General features: G+C 42.1%; 1 protein-coding gene across 24 annotated transcripts in view; it reads left to right on the forward strand.

Annotated features, from left to right (window-relative positions):
- The window catches only part of LOC139276239 (adhesion G-protein coupled receptor G2-like), a 281,046-nt gene that overhangs the window by 143,950 nt on the left and 116,453 nt on the right, over positions 1-20,643 (forward strand). For 18 of the 24 annotated variants that reach the window (XM_070893921.1, XM_070893925.1, XM_070893932.1 and 15 more), the window contains 9 exons: positions 6,031-6,078; positions 7,323-7,370; positions 8,147-8,194; positions 10,844-10,891; positions 12,117-12,164; positions 13,392-13,439; positions 15,584-15,631; positions 16,450-16,497; positions 17,723-17,770. In XM_070893921.1, coding sequence (XP_070750022.1) covers positions 6,031-6,078; positions 7,323-7,370; positions 8,147-8,194; positions 10,844-10,891; positions 12,117-12,164; positions 13,392-13,439; positions 15,584-15,631; positions 16,450-16,497; positions 17,723-17,770 — 432 coding nt within the window. The remainder of the gene's footprint in view (positions 1-6,030; positions 6,079-7,322; positions 7,371-8,146; positions 8,195-10,843; positions 10,892-12,116; positions 12,165-13,391; positions 13,440-15,583; positions 15,632-16,449; positions 16,498-17,722; positions 17,771-20,643) is intronic. The other 6 variants (XM_070893930.1, XM_070893929.1, XM_070893927.1 and 3 more) reach the window with 6 other exon arrangements.

The raw sequence follows: 20,643 nt of genomic DNA on the forward strand, positions 1-20,643 counted from the left end.
GGAGTCGAGGTCCATGCCCGTGATAAGTATGTTGTCTTGAAATACAACCGTCCCCGGGATGGACTTGAGCAGACTCTCCATGTTGCGCTGGAATATGGCAGCTGCCGACCTGATGCCAAATGGGCATCGATTGTACATGAAAAGGCCTCGATGTGTGTTGATGGTGGTGAGTAGCTTGGATTCCTCGGTCAATTCTTGCGTCATATACGCAGATGTGAGGTCTAATTTTGAGAAAGGTTTACCTCCAGCTAATGTGGCAAATAAGTCCTCCGCTCTGGGCAGCGGGTACTGGTCCTGTAGGGAGACTCTGTTTATGGTAGATTTGTAGTCCCCACAGATTCGTACGGATCCATCAGGCTTCATGACTGGGACGATGGGACTTGCCCAGTCGCTAAATTCCACAGGTGATATAATGCCTTCCCGCACGAGCCTATCTAGTTCATGTTCAATCTTTTCCCTCATCACATAGGCTACAGCTCTGGCCTTGTGATGGACCGGTCTAGCATCCTGTGTGATGTAGATTTTGACTTTGGCCCCTTTGAAAGTGCCCACATCTGGCTGAAAGAGATGTTCAAATTGCTTTATAACTGTTGAGCAGGAAGTCCATTCCTCTAATGACATGGCATGAACATCATCCCATTTCCAATTTAGTTTTGCCAGCCAGCTTCTCCCCAGCAGTGCTGGGGGGTCTCCGGGGACAATCCACAGGGGAAGTCGGTTCACTGTCCCTTTGTGTGTGACAGAGAGCATGGCGTTGCCGAGGACTGGTACGATTTCTTTGGTATAGGTCCTTAGTTTGGTGTCGACCCTTGTGAGTTTTGGTCTGCCACTTTTATGCGGCCACAGTTGTTCAAATTGTTGAGCGCCCATGAGAGATTGACTCGCTCCCGTATCCAGCTCCATGTTGACAGATATCCTGTTGAGTAGGACCCTCATCATTATAGGAGGCATCCTGTTGTAGGAGCAGCGGCCATTGATCGTGTTGACCCGCTGTACATCGGTGTCCCGGGTACTATCCCCACCATCTTCTGGTCCGCTTTCTGACCCATCCGATTCGTACACCAGCCGAGCTGCCATTTATTTGCACATGCGGGCCAAATGCCCTGTATATTCACAATTTCTGCAAACAGCCTGCTGAAATCGACATCCCCTTGATGAATGCCCACCCCCACATCTCCAGCACAGACCTGTTCCATTGTTCAAAGTGTTCCCAAAGAATGAGCTTGCGTCTGGCTGATCTCTCTTGAGCTTCTCTCAGTTTGTAGTTGATTGCTCACATTGTGGGTTGATGAGGTGTGAACGGCCGTTCCTGTGGCCCGATGGCTTCTGCCTGCTGTCAAGAGCCTGTTCTCCCGGTTTTGTCTGTGTGTAGGGGTAGCAGCTTGTTTAGTGCTGTGAACTTCTTGTTCCAATATTTCGTTAGTTGTCGTACCTGCATTGTAAATCAACCTCGTTTTTTCTTCCCCTACCAAGAATGTCTGTACAACCAGTGCCTCCAAGGTCAGGTTCTTGGTCTCTATGAGCTTTCGAAATATGCCTGCGTGGCCTATTCCTTCAATGAAAAAGTCTCTCAGCATTTCTCTCCTCAGTTCATCGGAGAACTCACATAAACTAGCCAACCTCCGAAGTTCCGGCACGAAGTCGGGTATGCTCTGGCCCACACAGCGTCTGGCCATGTGTAGGCTGCTCGCTGGCTTCAGGTGGTCTCTTACCAGTGTGCTCAATTCTTCAAACGACTTGCTTGCTGGTTTCTCGGGTGCCAGCAGGTCCTTCATTAAAGCATATGTTTGTCGAGCCATAGCTGGTCAAGAGATGGGCTCTTCTCTTGTCTGCCTTATCGTCGCCTAACCAGTCTTTGGTTACAAAGCTTTGCTGGAGCCTTTCTATAAAGTCCTCCCAATTGTCTCCCGCATTGTACTTTTCATCTGATCCGTTGTTCGCCATTCTGTGGATTCTATAGTCCCGTAACTCGTCGCCACTGTAAAGTCCTGTCCCCTCAGTACAGATTCACACGAGGCATGTAGTGAAGTCAAGGTCACTCTGGTCCTGCACCTTTATTTCACAGCTCTGGAATGCTGCACTTGCCTGAGACCTGTACTTAGAAGATGAGAAGGGGAATTTAATAATGGGAAATGTGGAAATGGCTGAGACCTTAAACAATTATTTTGCTTCGGTCTTCACAGTGGAAGACACAAAAACCATGCCAAAAATTGCTGGTCACGGGAATGTGGGAAGGGAGGGCCTTGAGATAATCACTATCACTCAGGGGTTAGTGCTGGACAGGCTAATAGGACTCAAGGTAGACAAGTCCCAAGGTCTGGATGAAATGCATCCCAGGGTATTAAAAGAGATGGTGGAAGTTATAGCAGATGCATTCGTTATAATCTACCAAAATTCTCTGGACTCTGGGGCAGTACCAGCGGATTGGAAAACAACTAATGTAACGTCTCTGTTTAAAAAAGGGGGCAGACAAAAGGCAGGTAACTATAGGCCGGTTAGTTTAACATTTGTAGTGGGGAAAATGCTTGAAGCTATCATTAAGGAAGAAATAGCGGGACATCTAGATAGGAATAGTGCAATCAAGCAGACACAACATGGATTCATGAAGGAGAAATCATGTTTAACTAATTTACTGGAATTCTTTGAGGATATAACGAGCATGGTGGATAGAGGTGTACCGATGGATGTGGTGTATTTAGATTTCCAAAAGGCATTTGATAAGGTGCCACACAAAAGGTTACTGCAGAAGATAAAGGTACGCGGAGTCAGAGGAAATGTATTAGCATGGATCGAGAATTGGCTGGCTAACAGAAAGCAGAGAGTCGGGATAAATGGGTCCTTTTCGGGTTGGAAATCGGTGGTTAGTGGTGTGCCACAGGGATCAGTGCTGGGACCACAATTGTTTACAATATACATAGATGACCTGGAAGAGGGGACAGAGTGTAGTGCAACAAAATTTGCAGATGACACAAAGATTAGTGGGAAAGCGGGTTGTGTAGAGGACACAGAGAGGCTGCAAAGAAATTTAGATAGGTTAAGCGAATGGGCTAAGGTTTGGCAGATGGAATACAATGTCGGAAAATGTGAGGTCATCCACCTTGGGAAAAAAAAAACAGTAAAAGGGAATATTATTTGAATGGGGAGAAATTACAACATGCTGAGGTGCAGAGGGACCTGGGGGTCCTTGTGCATGAATCCCAAAAAGTTAGTTTGCAGGTGCAGCAGGTAATCAGGAAGGCGAATGGAATGTTGGCCTTCATTGCGAGAGGGATGGAGTACAAAAGCAGGGAGGTCCTGATGCATCTGTATAGGGTATTAGTGAGGCTGCACCTGGAGTACTGCGTGCAGTTTTGGTCACCTTACTTAAGGAAGGATATACTAGCTTTGGAGGGGGTATAGAGACGATTCACGAGGCTGATTCCGGAGATGAGAGGGTTACCTTATGATGATAGATTGAGCAGACTGGGTCTTTACTCGTTGGCGTTCAGAAGGATGAGGGATGATCTTATAGAAACATTTAAAATAATGAAAGGGATAGACAAGATCGAGGCAGAGAGGTTGTTTCCACTGGTCGGGGAGACTAGAACTAGGGGGAACAGCCTCAAAATACGGGGGAGCCAATTTAAAACCGAGTTGAGAAGGAATTTCTTCTCCCAGAGGGTTGTAAATCTGTGGAATTCTCTGCCCAAGGAAGCAGTTGAGGCTAGCTCATTGAATGTATTCAAATCAAAGATAGATAGATTGTTAACCAATAAGGGAATTAAGGGTTATGGGGAGCGAGCGGGTAAGTGGAGCTGAGTCCACGGCCAGATCAGCCATGATCTTGTTGAATGGCGGAGCAGGCTCGAGGGGCTAGATGGACTACTCCTGTTCCTAATTCTTATGTTCTTATGTTCTTATGTTCTTATGTTCTTTTATACCTGTCCCTTGCAAGTGCACCCCTGGTGGTAAGGTATGCTGGTGGTTACAGGTCATATCTTATTACAGTCATGTATAGCATGTTAGGATACAGTTATATATAATAATGTAAGATACATGACATTCTGGAAATGTGTTTTCTGAGAATATGGTGCTTTAAGTCAGTTGTTTAGAACCAGAGAGAACCGTTTGACCAATGATCCAATGATGTCAATCTCAGCTGCATGAATTGTGAAAAAGCCATTTTGTAGGTGGATGCGTCTCATAGACTTAGACCTGTGATCGCAGCCTTTACTGTCAACCTTGATGCTGTATGGGCCTGGGACATTAGCCCCACAACACAATTGCGGGACATTTTCAACTTCAGTGCAGGCGGGGAGCTTGCAGTAGTGGATTGGCCACCTATTATACACCTCAGCCAATTTTCTTACCCATTAGATTTGGCCGGGTTCTATAAAAGACCACTTGCCCAGATTATCCCCTGGGTCTTCTCCAGATTATCCCTGGGCGACGCAGGCATAAATTTGACACGTCGGTCTGAACCACTAGTAATCTTTTTGCGTAGAATACCTTTACCATAACTCCCACATCGCCAACATCTATTGTGACAGGTCATTGCAAATAGTTGTGGAAGAATTTTTAATTTTGAAAATGACAGCCATACATTAATGGACAAAGTTTGATTGTTGTTTACAAGACTGTGCGAATGTTTAAGAACATAAGAACATAAGAAATAGGAGCAGGAGTAGGCCATATGGTGCCTCGAGCCTGCTCCGCCATTCAATAAGATCATGGCTGATCTGATCATGGACTCAGCTCCATTTCCCTGCCCTCTCCCCACAACTATTTATCCTCTTATCATTTAAGAAACTGCCTATTTCTGTCTTAAATTTATTCAATGTCCCAGCTTCCACAGCTCTCGGAGGCAGTGAATTCCACAGATTTACAACCCTCTGAGAGAAGGAATTTCTCCTCATTTCTGTTTTAAATGGATGGCCCCTTATACTAAGGTCATGCCCTCTAGTTCTAGTCTCCCCTATCAGTGGAAACATCCTCTCTGCATCCACCTTGTCAAGCCCCCTCATAATCTTATATGTTTCGATAAGATCACCTCTCATTCTTCTGAATTCCAATGAGTATCGGCCCAACCTACTCAACCTTTCCTCATAAGTCAACGCCCTCATGCCTGGAATCAACCTAGTGAACCTTCTCTGAACTGCCTCCAAATCAAGTATATCCTTTTGTAAATATGGAAACCCAACCTGCACGCAGTATTCCAGGGGTGGCCTCACCAATGCCTTATATAGCTGTAGTAAGACTTCCCTGCTTTTATACTCCATCCCCTTTTCAATAAAGGCCAAGATATCATTGGCCTTCCTGATCACTTGCTGTACCTGCATACTATCCTTTTGTGTTTCGTGCACAATGTACTTGTGCACCGTCTCACCAATGCTAATGATTGACAAATTCTGCTCCACTGTTCATTGACCATCAGCATCTCCATTAAGGTGCACAATGATGCACAGGGAAAGACTGAACAGAGAGAGAACTGGTCAGATCCAATTGTCTTGTCACACGACCCATATCACTGTTGCTGGAACCTGTGAAAAACATGAGTACACTTCTTAATTACACAAAACGAAGCAGTCAAACATGCTTGTAAATGGCATGTATTGACATCAAGGGGGGGAAACGATGCATCACAGTGAATGCATAGGTTGTAGATGTGTGGAAGAAACTCAGGATAAACAGCCATTCCACAGAACATCATCAGTGGCGCAATTTTAATGCGGGTTAAAATCAACGACTTGGAATTAATATTAAAACTTATGATGTTGGTTCTGTTTTTAATGATTTTAATTCAACATGGGCTTTAGACAAAAAAATCTAAATTTGACTGGGAATAGATGTTATTTTTATTCATGGCTGAAATTTTGTTGCAGAAACTGTTGGAGGGAATAGTTTTAATCTATTAAACTCATGAAAAATTTAACATGTTACAATATATTCCTTAAATCGTTCACCTATGCCATAATCTGTGGACACTTTCCAAAATAATGTTGCAAACTGGCTGTTCATTGTCTGTTCTGAAATCTTGTACTTTCCTTACAGAAAACAGCACTACTATTAGCATGACATCTTTTCCACAGAACACAACAGGTACTGAAATTGCGCACCTTGAAAATATTCAGTGTATAGGAAAGCTGATGCTGCAATTGAGTAGTTAAGAACCACAGGAAAGTGCTGATGTGATTTATTGTCAAATCAACAGGACAGAAGGAGGCTATTGGGCCCATTGTGCCTGGGCAGGCTCTTTGAATGAGCTTTCCAATTAGTTCCACTCTGCTCTTTCCCCATAGCCCTGCTAATTTCTCCTTTTCAAGTATAAAACCAATTCCCTTTTGAAAGCTACTATTGAATCAGTTTGCACCACATTTTCAGGCAGTGCATTCTAGATCATAACAACTCACTGCGTAAAAATAATTTCTCCTCAGCACCTTTCGAGTGCTTTTGCTAATTACCTTAAATCCATGACCTCTCGTTACTGTCCCTCCTGCCAGAAGAAGCATTTTCACCTTACTTACTCTGGGAAAACCATTCTTTATATTAACCATCTCTATATAATCTCCTCTTAATCTTCTCGGCTCTAAGAAGGTTTGATTCAAGAAGGACCGTCAGCCCATTCGATCTCATCCTATTAAACTATGAACCGCACTCATTTTCCCATTACTGAATTACTACACACATCATGACGCTAAAAGTGTTGGATTGGGAGACTGGGATTCAATCACTTGAGTTTCAGAGCAATACAATTGATTTACAGTTTTGTACTATTAAATCAAAAACCTAACTTAAGGTGAAATATTAATCATATACAATGCATGTATATACACTTGTAACATATAAGTAAAACTGATTGTTGCTTCCTTAAATATGTTAGTTTCGCTAATCACATCTTCTGCATCAAAACAATACAGCTACTGGAAATGCATTTTCTGAGAATGTTGTGGTTTAATTTATTTGTTGTAAACCAGAGAAAATTGCTGGAACGATGATACAGTGATGCCAATCTCAGCTGCTTGAATTGCGAAAGACCCATGTTGAAGTTGGCTGCATCTCATAGACGTAGACCTGTATCGCAGCCTTTACTGTCAACCTTGTTGCCGCTGTAAGCCATGGGCTTGGGACATTTGTCCCATAATACAATTGGGGGTCATTTGTAACGTCAGTGCAGGCGACGAGCTTGCAGTCGTGGATTGGCCACAAGTTATACACCTCAGCCGATTTCCTTATCCATTTGATTCGGTTGAGTTCTATAATAGACCACTTCTCCAGATTATCCCCTGGGTGGCGAAGGTGTAAATTTAACATGCCTGTCATAACCACTCGTAATCTTTTTGCAGAGAATACCTTTACCATAATTCCCACATCGCCTACATCTCTTGTGACAGGTAATTGCAAATGGGTGTTTGAGAATTTTACATTTTGAAAATGACAGCCGTACATTAATGGGCAATGTTTGATTGTTGTTTACGAGACTGTATGAATGTACTTGTGCTCCATCTCACCAATGCTGAATGATTGACAAATTCTGCACCCTCTGTTCATTGGCCATTAGCATCTCCATTAAGGTGCACAATGATGAACAGGGAAGGACTGGACAGAGAGAGAACTGGTCAGATCCAATTATCTTGTCACATGCCCCATATCACTGTTGCTGGAACCTGTGAAAAACATCAGTATACTTCTTAATTACACAAAACAGAGCAGTTAGCTGCTTGTAAATGGCATGTATTGCCACCAGAGGAGGAATCGGTGCATCACAGTGAGTGCATAGGTTGTAGATGTGTGGAAGAAACTCAGGGCAATCAGCTGACCCACAAAACATTATCAGTGGCTCAATTTTAATGCGGGTTAAGATCAAAGACTTAGAATTAATATTAAATCTTATGAAATTGTTTCTGTTTGGGATGATTTAAATTCAAAATGGGCTTTAGGCAAAAAAATTATAAATTTGACTGGAAATAGATGTTTTTATTCATGGCTGTAACTTGGTTGCAGAAAGTGTTAGAGGGAATAGTCTGAATCTATTAAACTCTTGAAAAATTTAACATTTTACAATATAAACCTCAAATAATCATTTATGCCATAATCTGTGGACACTTTACAAAATAATGTTGCAGACTGGGATCATTGTCTGATCTGAAATCTTGTACTTTCTTTACAGGAAACATCACTGCTGTTAGTGTGACATCTTCCCCACAGGCCACAACAGGTACTGAAATTGCGCTCTTTGAAAATATTCAGAATAAAGAAAGCTGATGCTGAAATTGAGTAGTTAAGAACCACAGGAAAGTGCTGATGTGATTTATCGTCGAATTATACAGGCCAGAAGGAGGCTATTGGGCCCATTGTACCTGTGCAGGCTCTTTAAATGAGCTTTGCAATTAGTCCCACTATTCTGCTTTTTCCCCATAGCCCTGCAAATTTCTCCTTTTCAAGTATACAAGCAATTAGCTGTTGAAAATTAGTAACGCATCAGCTTCCACCAACTTTACAGGCAGTGCATTCTAGACCATAACAACTTGCTGCGTATAAATAATTTCTCCTCAGCTTCCCTCAAGTGCTGTTGCTTATTACCTAAAATCCATGACCTCAAGTTACCAGCCCCCTGCCAATAGAAGCATTTTAAGAACATAAGAACATAAGGAATAGGAACAGCAGTAGGCCATACCGCCCCTCGAGCCGCTCCGCCATTCAATAAGATCATGGCTGATCTGATCATAGACTCAGCTCCACTTCCCTGCCCAATCCCCATAATCCCGTATCCCCTTATCATTTAAGAAACTATTTCTGTCTTAAATTTATTCAATGTCCCAGCTTCCACAGCTCTCTGAGGCAGCAAATTCCACAGATTTACAACCCTCTGAGAGAAGAAATTTCTCTTCATCTCTGTTTTAAATGGGCGGCCCCTTATACTAAGGTCATGCCCTCTAGTTCTAGTCTCCCCCATCAGTGGAAACATCCTCTCTGCATCCACCTTGTCAAGCCCCCTCATAATCTTACACTTTTCGATAAGATCACCTCTCATTCTGCTGAATTCCAATGAGTAAAGGCCCAACCTACTCAAACCCCCTCATCCCCGGAATCAACCGAGTGAACCTTCTCTGAACTGCCTCCAAAGCAAGTACATCCTTTCGTAAATATGGTAACCAAAACTGCACGCGGTATTCCAGGTGTGGCCTCACCAATACCTTGTATAGCTGTAGCAAGACTTCCCTGCTTTTATACTCCATTCCCTTTGCAATAAAGGCCAAGATACCATTGGCCTTCCTGATCAGTTGCTGTAGCTGCATACTAACCTTTTGTGTTTCGTGCACAAACACCCCCAGGTCCCGTTGTACTGCAGCACTTTGCAATCTTTCTCAATTTAAATAATAACTTGCTCTATGATTTTTTCTTCCAAAGTGCATGACCTCATACTTTGCAACATTATACTCCACCTGCCAAATTTTTGCCCACTCACTTAGCCTGTCTATGTCCTTTTTCAGATTTTTTGTGTCCTCCTCACACATTGCTTTTCCTCCCATCTTTGTACTGTCAGCAAACTTGGCTACATTACACTCAGTCCATTCTTACAAGTGGTTAATATAGATTGTAAATAGTTGAGGTCCCAGCACTGATCCCTGTGGCACCCCACTAGTTACTGGTTGCCAACCAGAGAATGATAGTTAGCCAATCCTATATCCATGCTAATATATTACCCCGTGAACTTTTATCTTGTGCAGTAATCTTTTATGTGGCACCTTGTCAAATGCCTTTTGGAAGTCCAAATACACCACATCCACTGGTTCCCCTTTATCCACGCTGTTTGTTACATCCTCAAAGAACTCCAGCAAATTTGTCAAACATGACTTCCCCATTCATAAATCCATGCTGACTCTGCCTGACCGAATTTTGCTTTTCCAAATGTCCTGCTACTGCTTCTTTAATAATGGACTCCAACATTTTTCCAACCACAGATGTTCGGCTAACTGCGCTATAGTTTCCTGCTTTTTGTCTGCCTCCTTTTTTAAATAGGGGCATTAAATTTGCAGTTTTACAATATGCTGGGGTCCTCCCCAGAATCCAGAGAATTTTGCTAAATTACAATCAATGCATCTACAATCCCTGCCGCTACTTCTCTTAAGACCCTAGGATGCAAGCCTTCAGGTCCAGAGGATTTATCTGCCTTTAGTCCCATTATCTTACTGAGTACCACCTCCTTAGTGATTGTGATTGTGTTAAGTTCCCCACCCACTATAACCCCTTGACTATCCACTGTTGGAATATTGTTAGTGTCCTCTACCATAAAGACTGATACAAAATATTTGTTCAGAGTTTGTGCCATCCCCATGTTCCCCATTACTAATTCCCCAGTTTCGTCCTCTACGCGACCAATATTTATTTTAGCCACTCTTTTTTCCTTTTTATATCCCAATAGAAGCTCTTGCTATCTGTTTTTATATTTTGTGCTTACTCACTCTAGGAAAACCATTCAGAATTTCGAACACATCTATTAAAACCCCTCATTCTTCTCTGCTCTAAGGAGGTTTGAATCAATAAGGACTTTCAGCCCATTCGATTTAATCCTATTAAAGTACCAACTGCACTCATTTTCCCATTACTGAATTACTACACACATCATAAAGCTAGAAGTGTTGGATTGGGAGACTGCGATTCAATCACCTGAGTTTCAGGGCTATACAATCGCTTTACAGTTTATACAATTAAATCAATAACCTAACTTAAGCTGAAAGATTACTCAGGTACAATGCATATATATATACATGTGCAACATTTAAGTGCAACTGATTGTTGCCTCTGTTAAATGTGATAGGTTTGCTAATCATATCTGATCTAAAATCTTGTACAACGTTTACAGGCACCATTTCTTCAAATACTGCAGGACCTTCACCATCCAGCAAGACAGGTACTTGAAAAGTGTTTTCTGAGAATGTGGTGGTTTAAGTCAGTTGTTTAGAACCAGAGAGAACCATTTGACAAATGATCCAGTGATGCCAATCTCAGCTGCATTAATTGTGAAAGAGCCATTTTGATGTTGGATGCGTCTCATAGACGTAGGCCTGTGATCGTAGCCTTTAATGTCAACCTTGATGCTGTTATAGGCCTGGTACATTAGCCCCACAATATAATTGCGGGACATTTTCAACTTCAGTGTGGGCGGGGAGTTTGCAGTTGTGGATTGGCCACCTGTTATACACCTCAGCCGATTTTCTTATCCATTAGATTCAGCCGGGTTCTATAAAAGACCACATCTCCAGATTATCCCCTGGGCAGCGAAGGCGTAAATTTAACACACCCATCCTAACCACGAGTAATCTTTTTGCTTAGAATACCTTTACCATCGCTTACATCTCTTGTGACAGGTAATTGCAAATGGGTGTTGAAGAATTTTTAATTTTGAAAATGACAGCCGTACATTAATGGACAAAGTTTGATTGTTGTTTACAAGACTGTACAAATTTACTTGTGCTCCGTCTCATTAATGCAAATGATTAACAAATTCTGCCCCCTCTGTTCATTGGCCATCAGCATCTCCATTAAGGTGCATAGGGAAGGACTGGACAGATAGAGAACTGGTTTGATCCAATTGTCTTGTCACACGCCCCATATCACTGTTGCTGGAACCTCTGAAAAACATCAGTATACTTCTTAATTATATGAAAAGAAACAGTTAACTGCTTGTAAATGGGATGTATTGACACCAGAGGGGGAAACGGTGCATCACAGTGAGTGCATAGCTTGTAGATGTGTGGAAGAAACTCAGGGTAAAGAGCCGTTCCACAGAAAATCAACAGTGGCACAATTTTAATGGGGGTTAAGATCAAAGATTTAGAATTAATATTAAATCTTATGAATCTCTTTGGATTGATTTAAATTCAAAATGGGCTTTAGACAAAAAAAGTCTAAATTTGACTGGGAATAGATGTTTTTATTCATGGCTGTAGCTTTGTTACAGAAACTATTGGAGAGAATAGTCTGAATATTTTAAACTCATGAAAAATTTAACATTTTACAATATAAACCTCAAGTAGTTCACCTATGCCATAATCTGTGACCACTTTACAAAATAATGTTGCAGACTGGGTATGGCTGTTCATTGACTGATCTGAAATCTTGTACTTTCCTTACAGAAAACAGCACTGCTGTTAACATGACATCTTCTCCACAGAACACAACAGGTACTGAAATTGCGCACTTCGAAAATATTCAGTGTATAAGAAAGCTGATGCTGAAATTGAGTAGTTAAGAACTACAGGAAGCTGCTGATGTGATTTATAATCAAATCATACAGGACAGAAGGAGGCTATTGGGCCCACTCTAACTGTACCGGCTCTTTGAATGAGCTTTGCAATTAGTCCCACTATTCTGCTCTTTCCCCATAGCCCTGCAAATTTCTCCTTTTCAACTATACAACCAATTCCCTTTTGAAAGTTACTATTGAATCAATTTTGCACCACCTTTTCGGGCAGTGCATTTTAAAACTTAGCAACTCACTGCGTAAAAATAATTTCTCTTCAGCACCCCTCGACTGCTTTTGCTAATTACCTTAAATCCATGACCTCAAGTTACCATGCCTTCTGCAAGAAGAAGCATTTTCACCTTTCTTACTCTGAGAAAACCATTCTTTATATTGAACACCTCTATAAAATCTCCTCTTAACCTTCTCTGCTCTAAGAAGGTTTGATTCGGGAAAGATCTTCAGCCCTCATTTGATCTCATGCTATTAAAGTACCCACCGCAATCATTTTCCCATTACTGAATTACTGCATGCATTATGAAGCAAGAAGTGTTGGATTGGGAGACTGGTATACAATCACCTGAGTTTCAGAGCAATACAGTCAGTTTAAAGTTTTATACCATTAAATCAAAAACCTAACTTAAGTTGAAATATTAATAATTTACAATGCATGTGCAATATTTAAGTGTATCAGATTGTTGCTTCTGTTAGATGTGTTAGTTAAATTAATCACATCATCTCCAGCAAACAAGACAGGTGCTGGAAATGCACTTTCTGAGAAAGTGGTGGTTTATGTTAGTTGTTTAAAACCAGAGCGAACCGCTGGAACGATGATCCGGTGAAGTCAATCTCTGCTGCATGAATTGTGAAAGAGCCATGTTGAAGTTGGACGTAGACCTGTGATCGCAGCCTTTAAAGTCAGCCTTGATGCCGCTGTGAACCATGGACCTGGGACATTAGCCCCACAATACAATTGGGGGTAATTTGCAACTTCAGCGCAGTCGGCGAGCTTGTATTAGTGGATTGGCCACCTGTTATACACCTCAGCTGATTTTCTTATCCACTGACTTCGGCCGGTTTCTATAAATTGCCATCGGCAGATTATCCCCTGGGCGGTGAAGACGGAAATTTAACACGTCCGTCCTAACCACTAGTAATCTTTTTGCAGAGAATACCTTCACCATGACTCCCACATCAACTACATCTCTTGTGACAGGTAATTGCAAATGGGTGTTTGAGAATTTTACATTTTGAAAATGACAGCCGTACATTAATGGACAAAGTTTGATTGTTGTTTACGAGACTGTATGAATGTACTTGTGCTCCATCTCACCAATGCTGAATGATTGTCAAAGTCTGCCCCCTCTGTTCATTTAGGTGCAAAGTGATGCACAGGGAATGACTGGACAGAGAGAGAACTGGTCAGATCCAATTGTCTTGTTACACGCCGCATATCACTGTTGCTGGAACCTGTACAAAACATCAGTATATTTCTTAATTACACAAAACAGAGCAATCAGCTGCTTGCAAATGGCATGTATTGCCACCAGAGGAGGAAACGGTGCATCACAGTGTGTGCATAGGTTGTAGATGTGTGGAAGAAACTCAGGGTAAACAGCTGCTCCACAGAACATTGGCCCCAAGTTTCCACATGATTTGCTCCTGATTTTTCGGAGCAACTGCTGTAGAACGGAGTATTTTAGAAATCGGAATTCTCGTCATTTAGTTAGTTAGAACAGTTTCACTTTGGAACAGAATTTTTTTTTCAAAAGGGGGCGTGTCCGGCCACTTACGCCTGATTTCAAAGTTTCGTGAGTGAAAACTTACTCCAAACTAACTTAGAATGGAGTAAGTGAAGATTTTTGTCCGCTCGAAAAAACCTTGTCTACACTTTAGAAAATCAGGTGTAGGTTACAAATTAGGTGTAGGGAACGAGGTGGGGTGGGGGGGGGGGGGGGAGGGGGGGAAGGGAAGTCATTAAATTCTACAATCAATCCTTAGTTATATTTATACAAATAAATCCAACCTGAATAAAAATTTATAAGCAAAGAAAAGATTAAATAAACCATGTTCCTACCTGTGTGAAATAGCATCAGCCTTCGAGCTGCAGTGCTTGAGGCAGGCCTTCATTCTCTTCGTGGCTGGCCGCGAAGAAGCAGCACCGGACGGACCCGAGGCCATTCGACCATGAGATATCAGCGGCGTCAGTGGCTGGCCGGCAGCCGAAGAATCAGCAGTGGACCGACGTGAGGCCTTTCGGCCATAGGATATCAGCGGCGTCAGTGGCTGGCCGGCAGCCGAAGATACAGCAGCAGCCTTCGAGCTGTGAGGGGGACGGAGGCCATTTGGACAGGGAGAGGCAGCCACATCGACAGTTTTATATTTAAATTTGCAGAATGGGTGCTGCATTGTCAACACCACATATTATGCAATGATTTGCCATCATTGTTCTTGGTGGACGTTGATCCATTGCAAAGTTGAATTGGCACTCTTACTTCTCCAAACACACAGTCCTTAATTTGCATGCACCATTGCAGCACCGGTTCTGCAAGTTTAGCAGTGAAAAGCTGAACTCACTGATTTCAGCAGGTGATTTATTCAGCAGTGCTGCTAAAAGCATTCCCTCACACACAGAAATATCAAAAAAAAAATTACAAGCCTTTGCAGGGGTCCAAGAAACAAATCTTCACTTTTTCTGCAGTATTTAAAAAAATGGCCGAGTGCCAATGTTTGTGTGAGACTGCGCGTGCGCGCACGCTCCAACGCGCACGCGCAGGGTTGCCGGCACCACGAAGGCTAATTTAAATTGTACCCGCCCCCTGCTACTTAGAAAATCGGCGCGAGTGTTAGGCTCCGCCCCCTGCTGCGAAGAGCGCGCCGCGCCAAGCAGACATCGAGCTTCAAGGAGCTCGAGAATATCGGATTTTTTTTTAGGCGCAGTTTTCAGCGCGAAAAACAGGTGTCCAGCTCGGAGGTGCGCTGTTTTTGCCGCGGCACGAAACTTGGGGCCATTGAGTGGCACAATTTTAATGCGGGTTAAAATCAAGCACTTAGATTTAATATTACATTTTATGAAATTGGTTCTGTTTGGGATGATTTAAATTCAAATGGGCTTTAGACAAAAAAAGTCTAAATTTGACTGGGAATAGATGTCGTTTTTATTCATGGCTGTAACTTGGTTACAGAAACTGTTGGAGGGAATAGTCTGAATCTATTAAACGCATGAAAAATGTTACATTTTACAATATATTCCTTAAATCATTCATCTGTGCCATAATCTGTGGACACTTTACAAAATAATGTTGCAGACTGGGTGTAGATGTTCATTGTCTGATCTGAAATCTTGTACTTTCTTTATAGGAAACATCACTACAGTTAACGTGACATCTTCTCCACAGACCACAACAGGTACTGAAATTGTGCTCTTTGAAAATATTCAGAACAAAGAAAGCTGATACTGAAATTGAGTAGTTAGGAACCACAGGAAAGTGCTGATGTGATTTACATCAAATCACACAGGATAGAAGGAGGCTATTCGGCCCATTGTGCTTGTGCCGGCTCTTTGAATGAGCTTTCCAATTAGTCCCACTACTCTGCTCTTTCCCCATAGCCCTGCAAATTTCTCCTTCTCAAGTATACAAGCAATTACCTTTTTAAAGTTACCATTGAACCACCTTTTCAGGCAGTGCATTCTAGACCATAACAACTCGCTGTGTAAAAATAATTTCTTCTCAGCTTCACTCAAGTACTGTTGCTTATTACCGAAAATCCATGACCTCGTAACCAGCCCACCTGCCAATCGAAGCATTTTCTCCTCACTTACTCTAGAAAAAGCATTCAGAATTTCGAACACATCTATTAAAATTCCTCTTAATCTTCCCTGCTCTAAGGAGGTTTGAATCGAGAAGGACTTTCAGCCCAATCCATTTAATCCTACTAAAGTACCAACTGCACTCACTTTCACATTACTGAATTACTACACACATCATAAAGCTAAAAGTGTTGGATTGGGAGACTGGGATTCAATCACCTGAGTTTCTGGGCTATACAATTGCTTTACATTTTTATACTGTTAAATCAATAACCTAACTTAAGCTGAAAGATTACCCAGGTACAATGCATGTATATAAATGTGCAACATTTAAGTGTAACTGATTGTTGCTTCTGTTAGATTGTAATAGGTTTGCTAATCACATCTGATCTAATATGTTGTACAATGTTTACAGGCACCTTTTCTTCAAATACTGCAGGATCGTCACCATCTAACAAGACAGGTACTGGAAATGTGTTTTCTGAAAATGTGGTGGTTTAAGTCAGTTGTTTAGAACCAGAGAGAACTGTTTGAGCAATGATCCAGTGATGCCAATCTCAGCTGCATGAATTGTGAAAAAGCCATTTTGAAGTCGGATGCGTCTCATAGACGTAGACCTGTGATCACAGCCTTTACTGTCAACCTTGATGCTGCTATGGACCTGGGACATTAGCCACACAATACAATTGTAGGACATTTTCAAATTCAGTGCAGGCAGGAAGCTTGCAGTCGTGGTTATACACCTCAGCCGATTTTCTTATCTATTGGGTACTGCCGGGTTCTATAAAAGGCCACTTCTCCAGATTATCCCCTGGGCGGCGAAGGTGTAACTTTAACACATCCGTCCTAACCTCTAGTAATCTTTTTGTTTAGAATAGCTTTACCATAACTCCCACATTGCCTACATCTCTTGTGACAGGTAATTGCAAATGGGTGTTGGAGAATTTTACATTTTGAAAATGAGAGCCGTACATTAAGGGACAACGTTTGATTGTTGTTTACGAGACAGTACGAATGTACTTGTGCAACATCTCACCAATGCTGAATGATTGACAAGTTCTGCCCCCTCTGTTCATTGGCCATCAGCATCTCCATTTAGGTGCACAATGATGCACAGGGAAGGACTGAACAGAGAGAGAACTGGTCAGATCCAATTGTCTTGTCACACGCCCCATATCACTGTTGCTGGATCCTGTGACAAACATTAGTACATTTCTTAATTACACAAAACAAAGTAGCCAACTGCTTGCAAATGGCATGTATTGCCACCAGAGGAGGAAACGGTGTATCACAGTGAGTGCACAGATTGTAGATGTGTGGAAGAAACTCAGGGTAAACAGTTGTTCACAGAACATTATCAGTGGCACAATTTTAATGCGGGTTAAGATGAAAGACATAGAATTAATATTAAAACTATTAAATTGGTTCTGTTTAGGATGATTTAAATTCAAAAAATTCTAAATTTGAGTGGGAATAGATGCTGTTTTTATCCATGGCTGTAATTCTGTTGCAGAAACTGTTGGATGGAATACTCTGACTCTTGATAACTCATGTAAAATTTAACACTTTACAATATAAACCTCAAGTAGTTCACCTATGCCATAATCTGTGGACACTTTACAAGATAATGTTGCAGACTGGGTGTGGCTGTTCATTGGTTGATCTGAAATCTTTTACTTTCTTTACAGAAAACAGCACTATTGTTAATGTGACATCTTCTCCACAGACTACAACAGGTCCTGAAATTATGCTCTTTGAAAATATTCAGAACAAAGAAAGCTGATGCTGAAATTGAGTAGTTAGGAACCACAGGAAAGTGCTGATGTGATTTATCGTCAAATCATACAGGACAGAAGGAGGCTATTCGGCCCATTGTGCAGGCTCTTTGAATGAGCTTTCTAATTAGTCCCACTATTCGGCTCTTTCCCCATAGCCCTGCAAATTTCTCCTTTTCAAGTGTACAAGCAATTAGCTATTGAAAATTAGTAATGCATCAGCTTCCACCAACTTTACAGGCAGTGCATTCGAGACCATAACAGCTCGCTGCATAAAAATATTTTCTCCTCAGCTTCCCTCAAGTGCTGTTGCTTATTACCTAAAATCCATGACCTCAAGTTACCAGCCCTCCTGCCAATCGAAGCATTTTAAGAACATAAGAACATAAGAAATAGGAACAGGAATAGGCCATATGGCTCCTCGAGCCGCTCTGCCATTCAACCATTCATGGCTGATCTGATCGTGGACTCAGCTCTACTTCCCCACCCGCTCCACATAATCCCTTATCTCCTTATCGTTTAAGAAGCTGTCTATTTCTGTCTTAAACTTATTCAATGTCCCAGCTTCCACGGCTGCAGCGAATTCCACAGATTCACAACCCTCTGAGAGAAGAAATTTCGCCTCATCTTTGTTTTAAATGGGCGGCCCCTTATTCTAAGATCGTGCCCGCTAGTTCTAGTCTCCTCCATGAATGGAAACATCCTCTCTGCATCCAACTTGTCAAGCCCCCTCATAATCTGATACGTTTCTATAAGATCACCTCTCATTCTTCTGAATTCCAATGAGTAGAGGCCCAACCTACTCAACCTTTCCTCATAAGTCAACCCCCTCATCCCCGGAATCAACCTAGTGAATCTTCTCTGAACTGCCTCCAAAGCAAGTATATCCTTTAGTAAATATGGAAACCAAAACTGCACGCAATATTCCAGGTGTGGCCTCACCAATACATCGTATAGCTGTAGCAAGACTTCCCTGCTTTTATACTCCATCCCCTTTGCAATAAAGGCCAAGGTACCATTGGCCATCCTGATCAGTTGCTGTACCTGCATACTATCCTTTTGTGTTTCATGCACAAGTACCCCCAGGTCCCGCTCTACTGCAGCAATTTGCAATCTTTCTCCATTTTAAATAATAACTTCCTCTTTGATTTTTTGCTGCCAAAGTGCATGACCTCACACTTTCTAACATTATACTACATCTGCCAAATTTTTGCCCACTCACTTAACCTGTCTATGACCTTTTGCAGATTTTTTGTGTCCTCCTCACATGTTGCTTTTCCTCCCATCTTTGTATCATCAGCAAACTTGGCTACGTTACACTCAGTCCCTTCTTCCAAGTCGTTAATATAGATTGTAAATAATTGGGGTCCCAGCAATGAACTCTGCAATGAACTAGTTACTGGTTGCCAACCAGAAAATGAACCATTTATCCCAACTCTCTGTTCTCGGTTAGTTAGCCAATCCTATATCCATGCTAATAAATTACCCCCAACTCCGTGAACTTTTATCTTGTGCTGTAACCTTTTATGTGGCACCTTGTCAAATACCTTCTGGAAGTCCAAATACACCACATCCACCAAATACACCAAATAATTCTCTGGACTCTGGGGAGGTACCAGCGGATTGGAAAGCAGCTAATGTAACGCCTCTGTTTAAAAAAGGGGGCAGACAAAAGGCAGGTAACTATAGGCAGGTTAGTTTAACATCTGTAGTGGGGAAAATGCTTGAAACTATCATTCAGGAAGAAATAGTGGGACATCTAGATAGGAATAGTGCAATCAGGCAGACGCAGCATGGATTCATGAAGGGGAAATCATGTTTAACTAATTTACTAGAATTCTTTGAGGATATAACGAGCATGGTGGATAGAGATGTACCGATGGATGTGGTGTATTTAGATTTCCAAAAGGCATTCGATAAGGTGTCACACAAAAGGTTACTGCTGAAGATAGAGGTACGCGGAGTCAGAGGAAATGTATCAGCATGGATAGAGAATTGGCTGGCGAACAAAAAGCAGAGTGTCGGGATAAATGGGTCCTTTTCGGGTTGGAAATCTGTGGTTAGTGGTGTGCCACAGGGATCAGTGCTGGGACCACAACTGTTTACAATATACATAGATGACCTGGAAGAGGGGACAGAGTGTAGTGTAACAAAATTTGCAGATGACACTAAGATTAGTGGGAAAGTGGGTTGTATAGAGGACACAAAGAGGCTGCAAAGAGATTTGGATAGATTAAGCGAATGGGCGAAGGTTTGGCAGATGGAATACAATGTCGGAAAGTGTGAGGTCATCCACCTTGGGAAAAAAAACAGTAAAAAGGGAATATTATTTGAATGGGGAGAAATTACAACATGCTGAGGTGCAGAGTGACCTGGGGGTCATTGTGCATGAATCCCAAAAAGTTAGTTTGCAGGTGCAGCAGGTAATCAGGAAGGCGAATGGAATGTTGGCCTTCATTGCGAGAGGGATGGAGTACGAAAGCAGGGAGGTCCTGCTGCAACTGTATAGGGTACTGGTGAGGCCGCAGCTGGAGTACTGCATGCAGTTTTGGTCACCTTACTTAAGGAAGGATATACTGGCTTTGGAGGGGGTACAGAGACGATTCACTAGGCTGATTCCTGAGATGAGGGGGTTACCTTATGATGATAGATTGAGTAGACTGGGTCTTTACTCGTTGGAGTTCAGAAGGATGAGGGGTGATCTTATAGAAACATTTAAAATAATGAAAGGGATAGACAAGATAGAGGCAGTGAGGTTGTTTCCACTGGTAGGGGAGACTAGAACTAGGGGGCACAGCCTCAAAATACGGGGGCGCCAATTTAAAACCGAGTTG

This window comes from Pristiophorus japonicus, chromosome 11, assembly GCF_044704955.1.
Source record: "Pristiophorus japonicus isolate sPriJap1 chromosome 11, sPriJap1.hap1, whole genome shotgun sequence".
Lineage (NCBI taxonomy): Eukaryota > Metazoa > Chordata > Chondrichthyes > Pristiophoridae > Pristiophorus > Pristiophorus japonicus.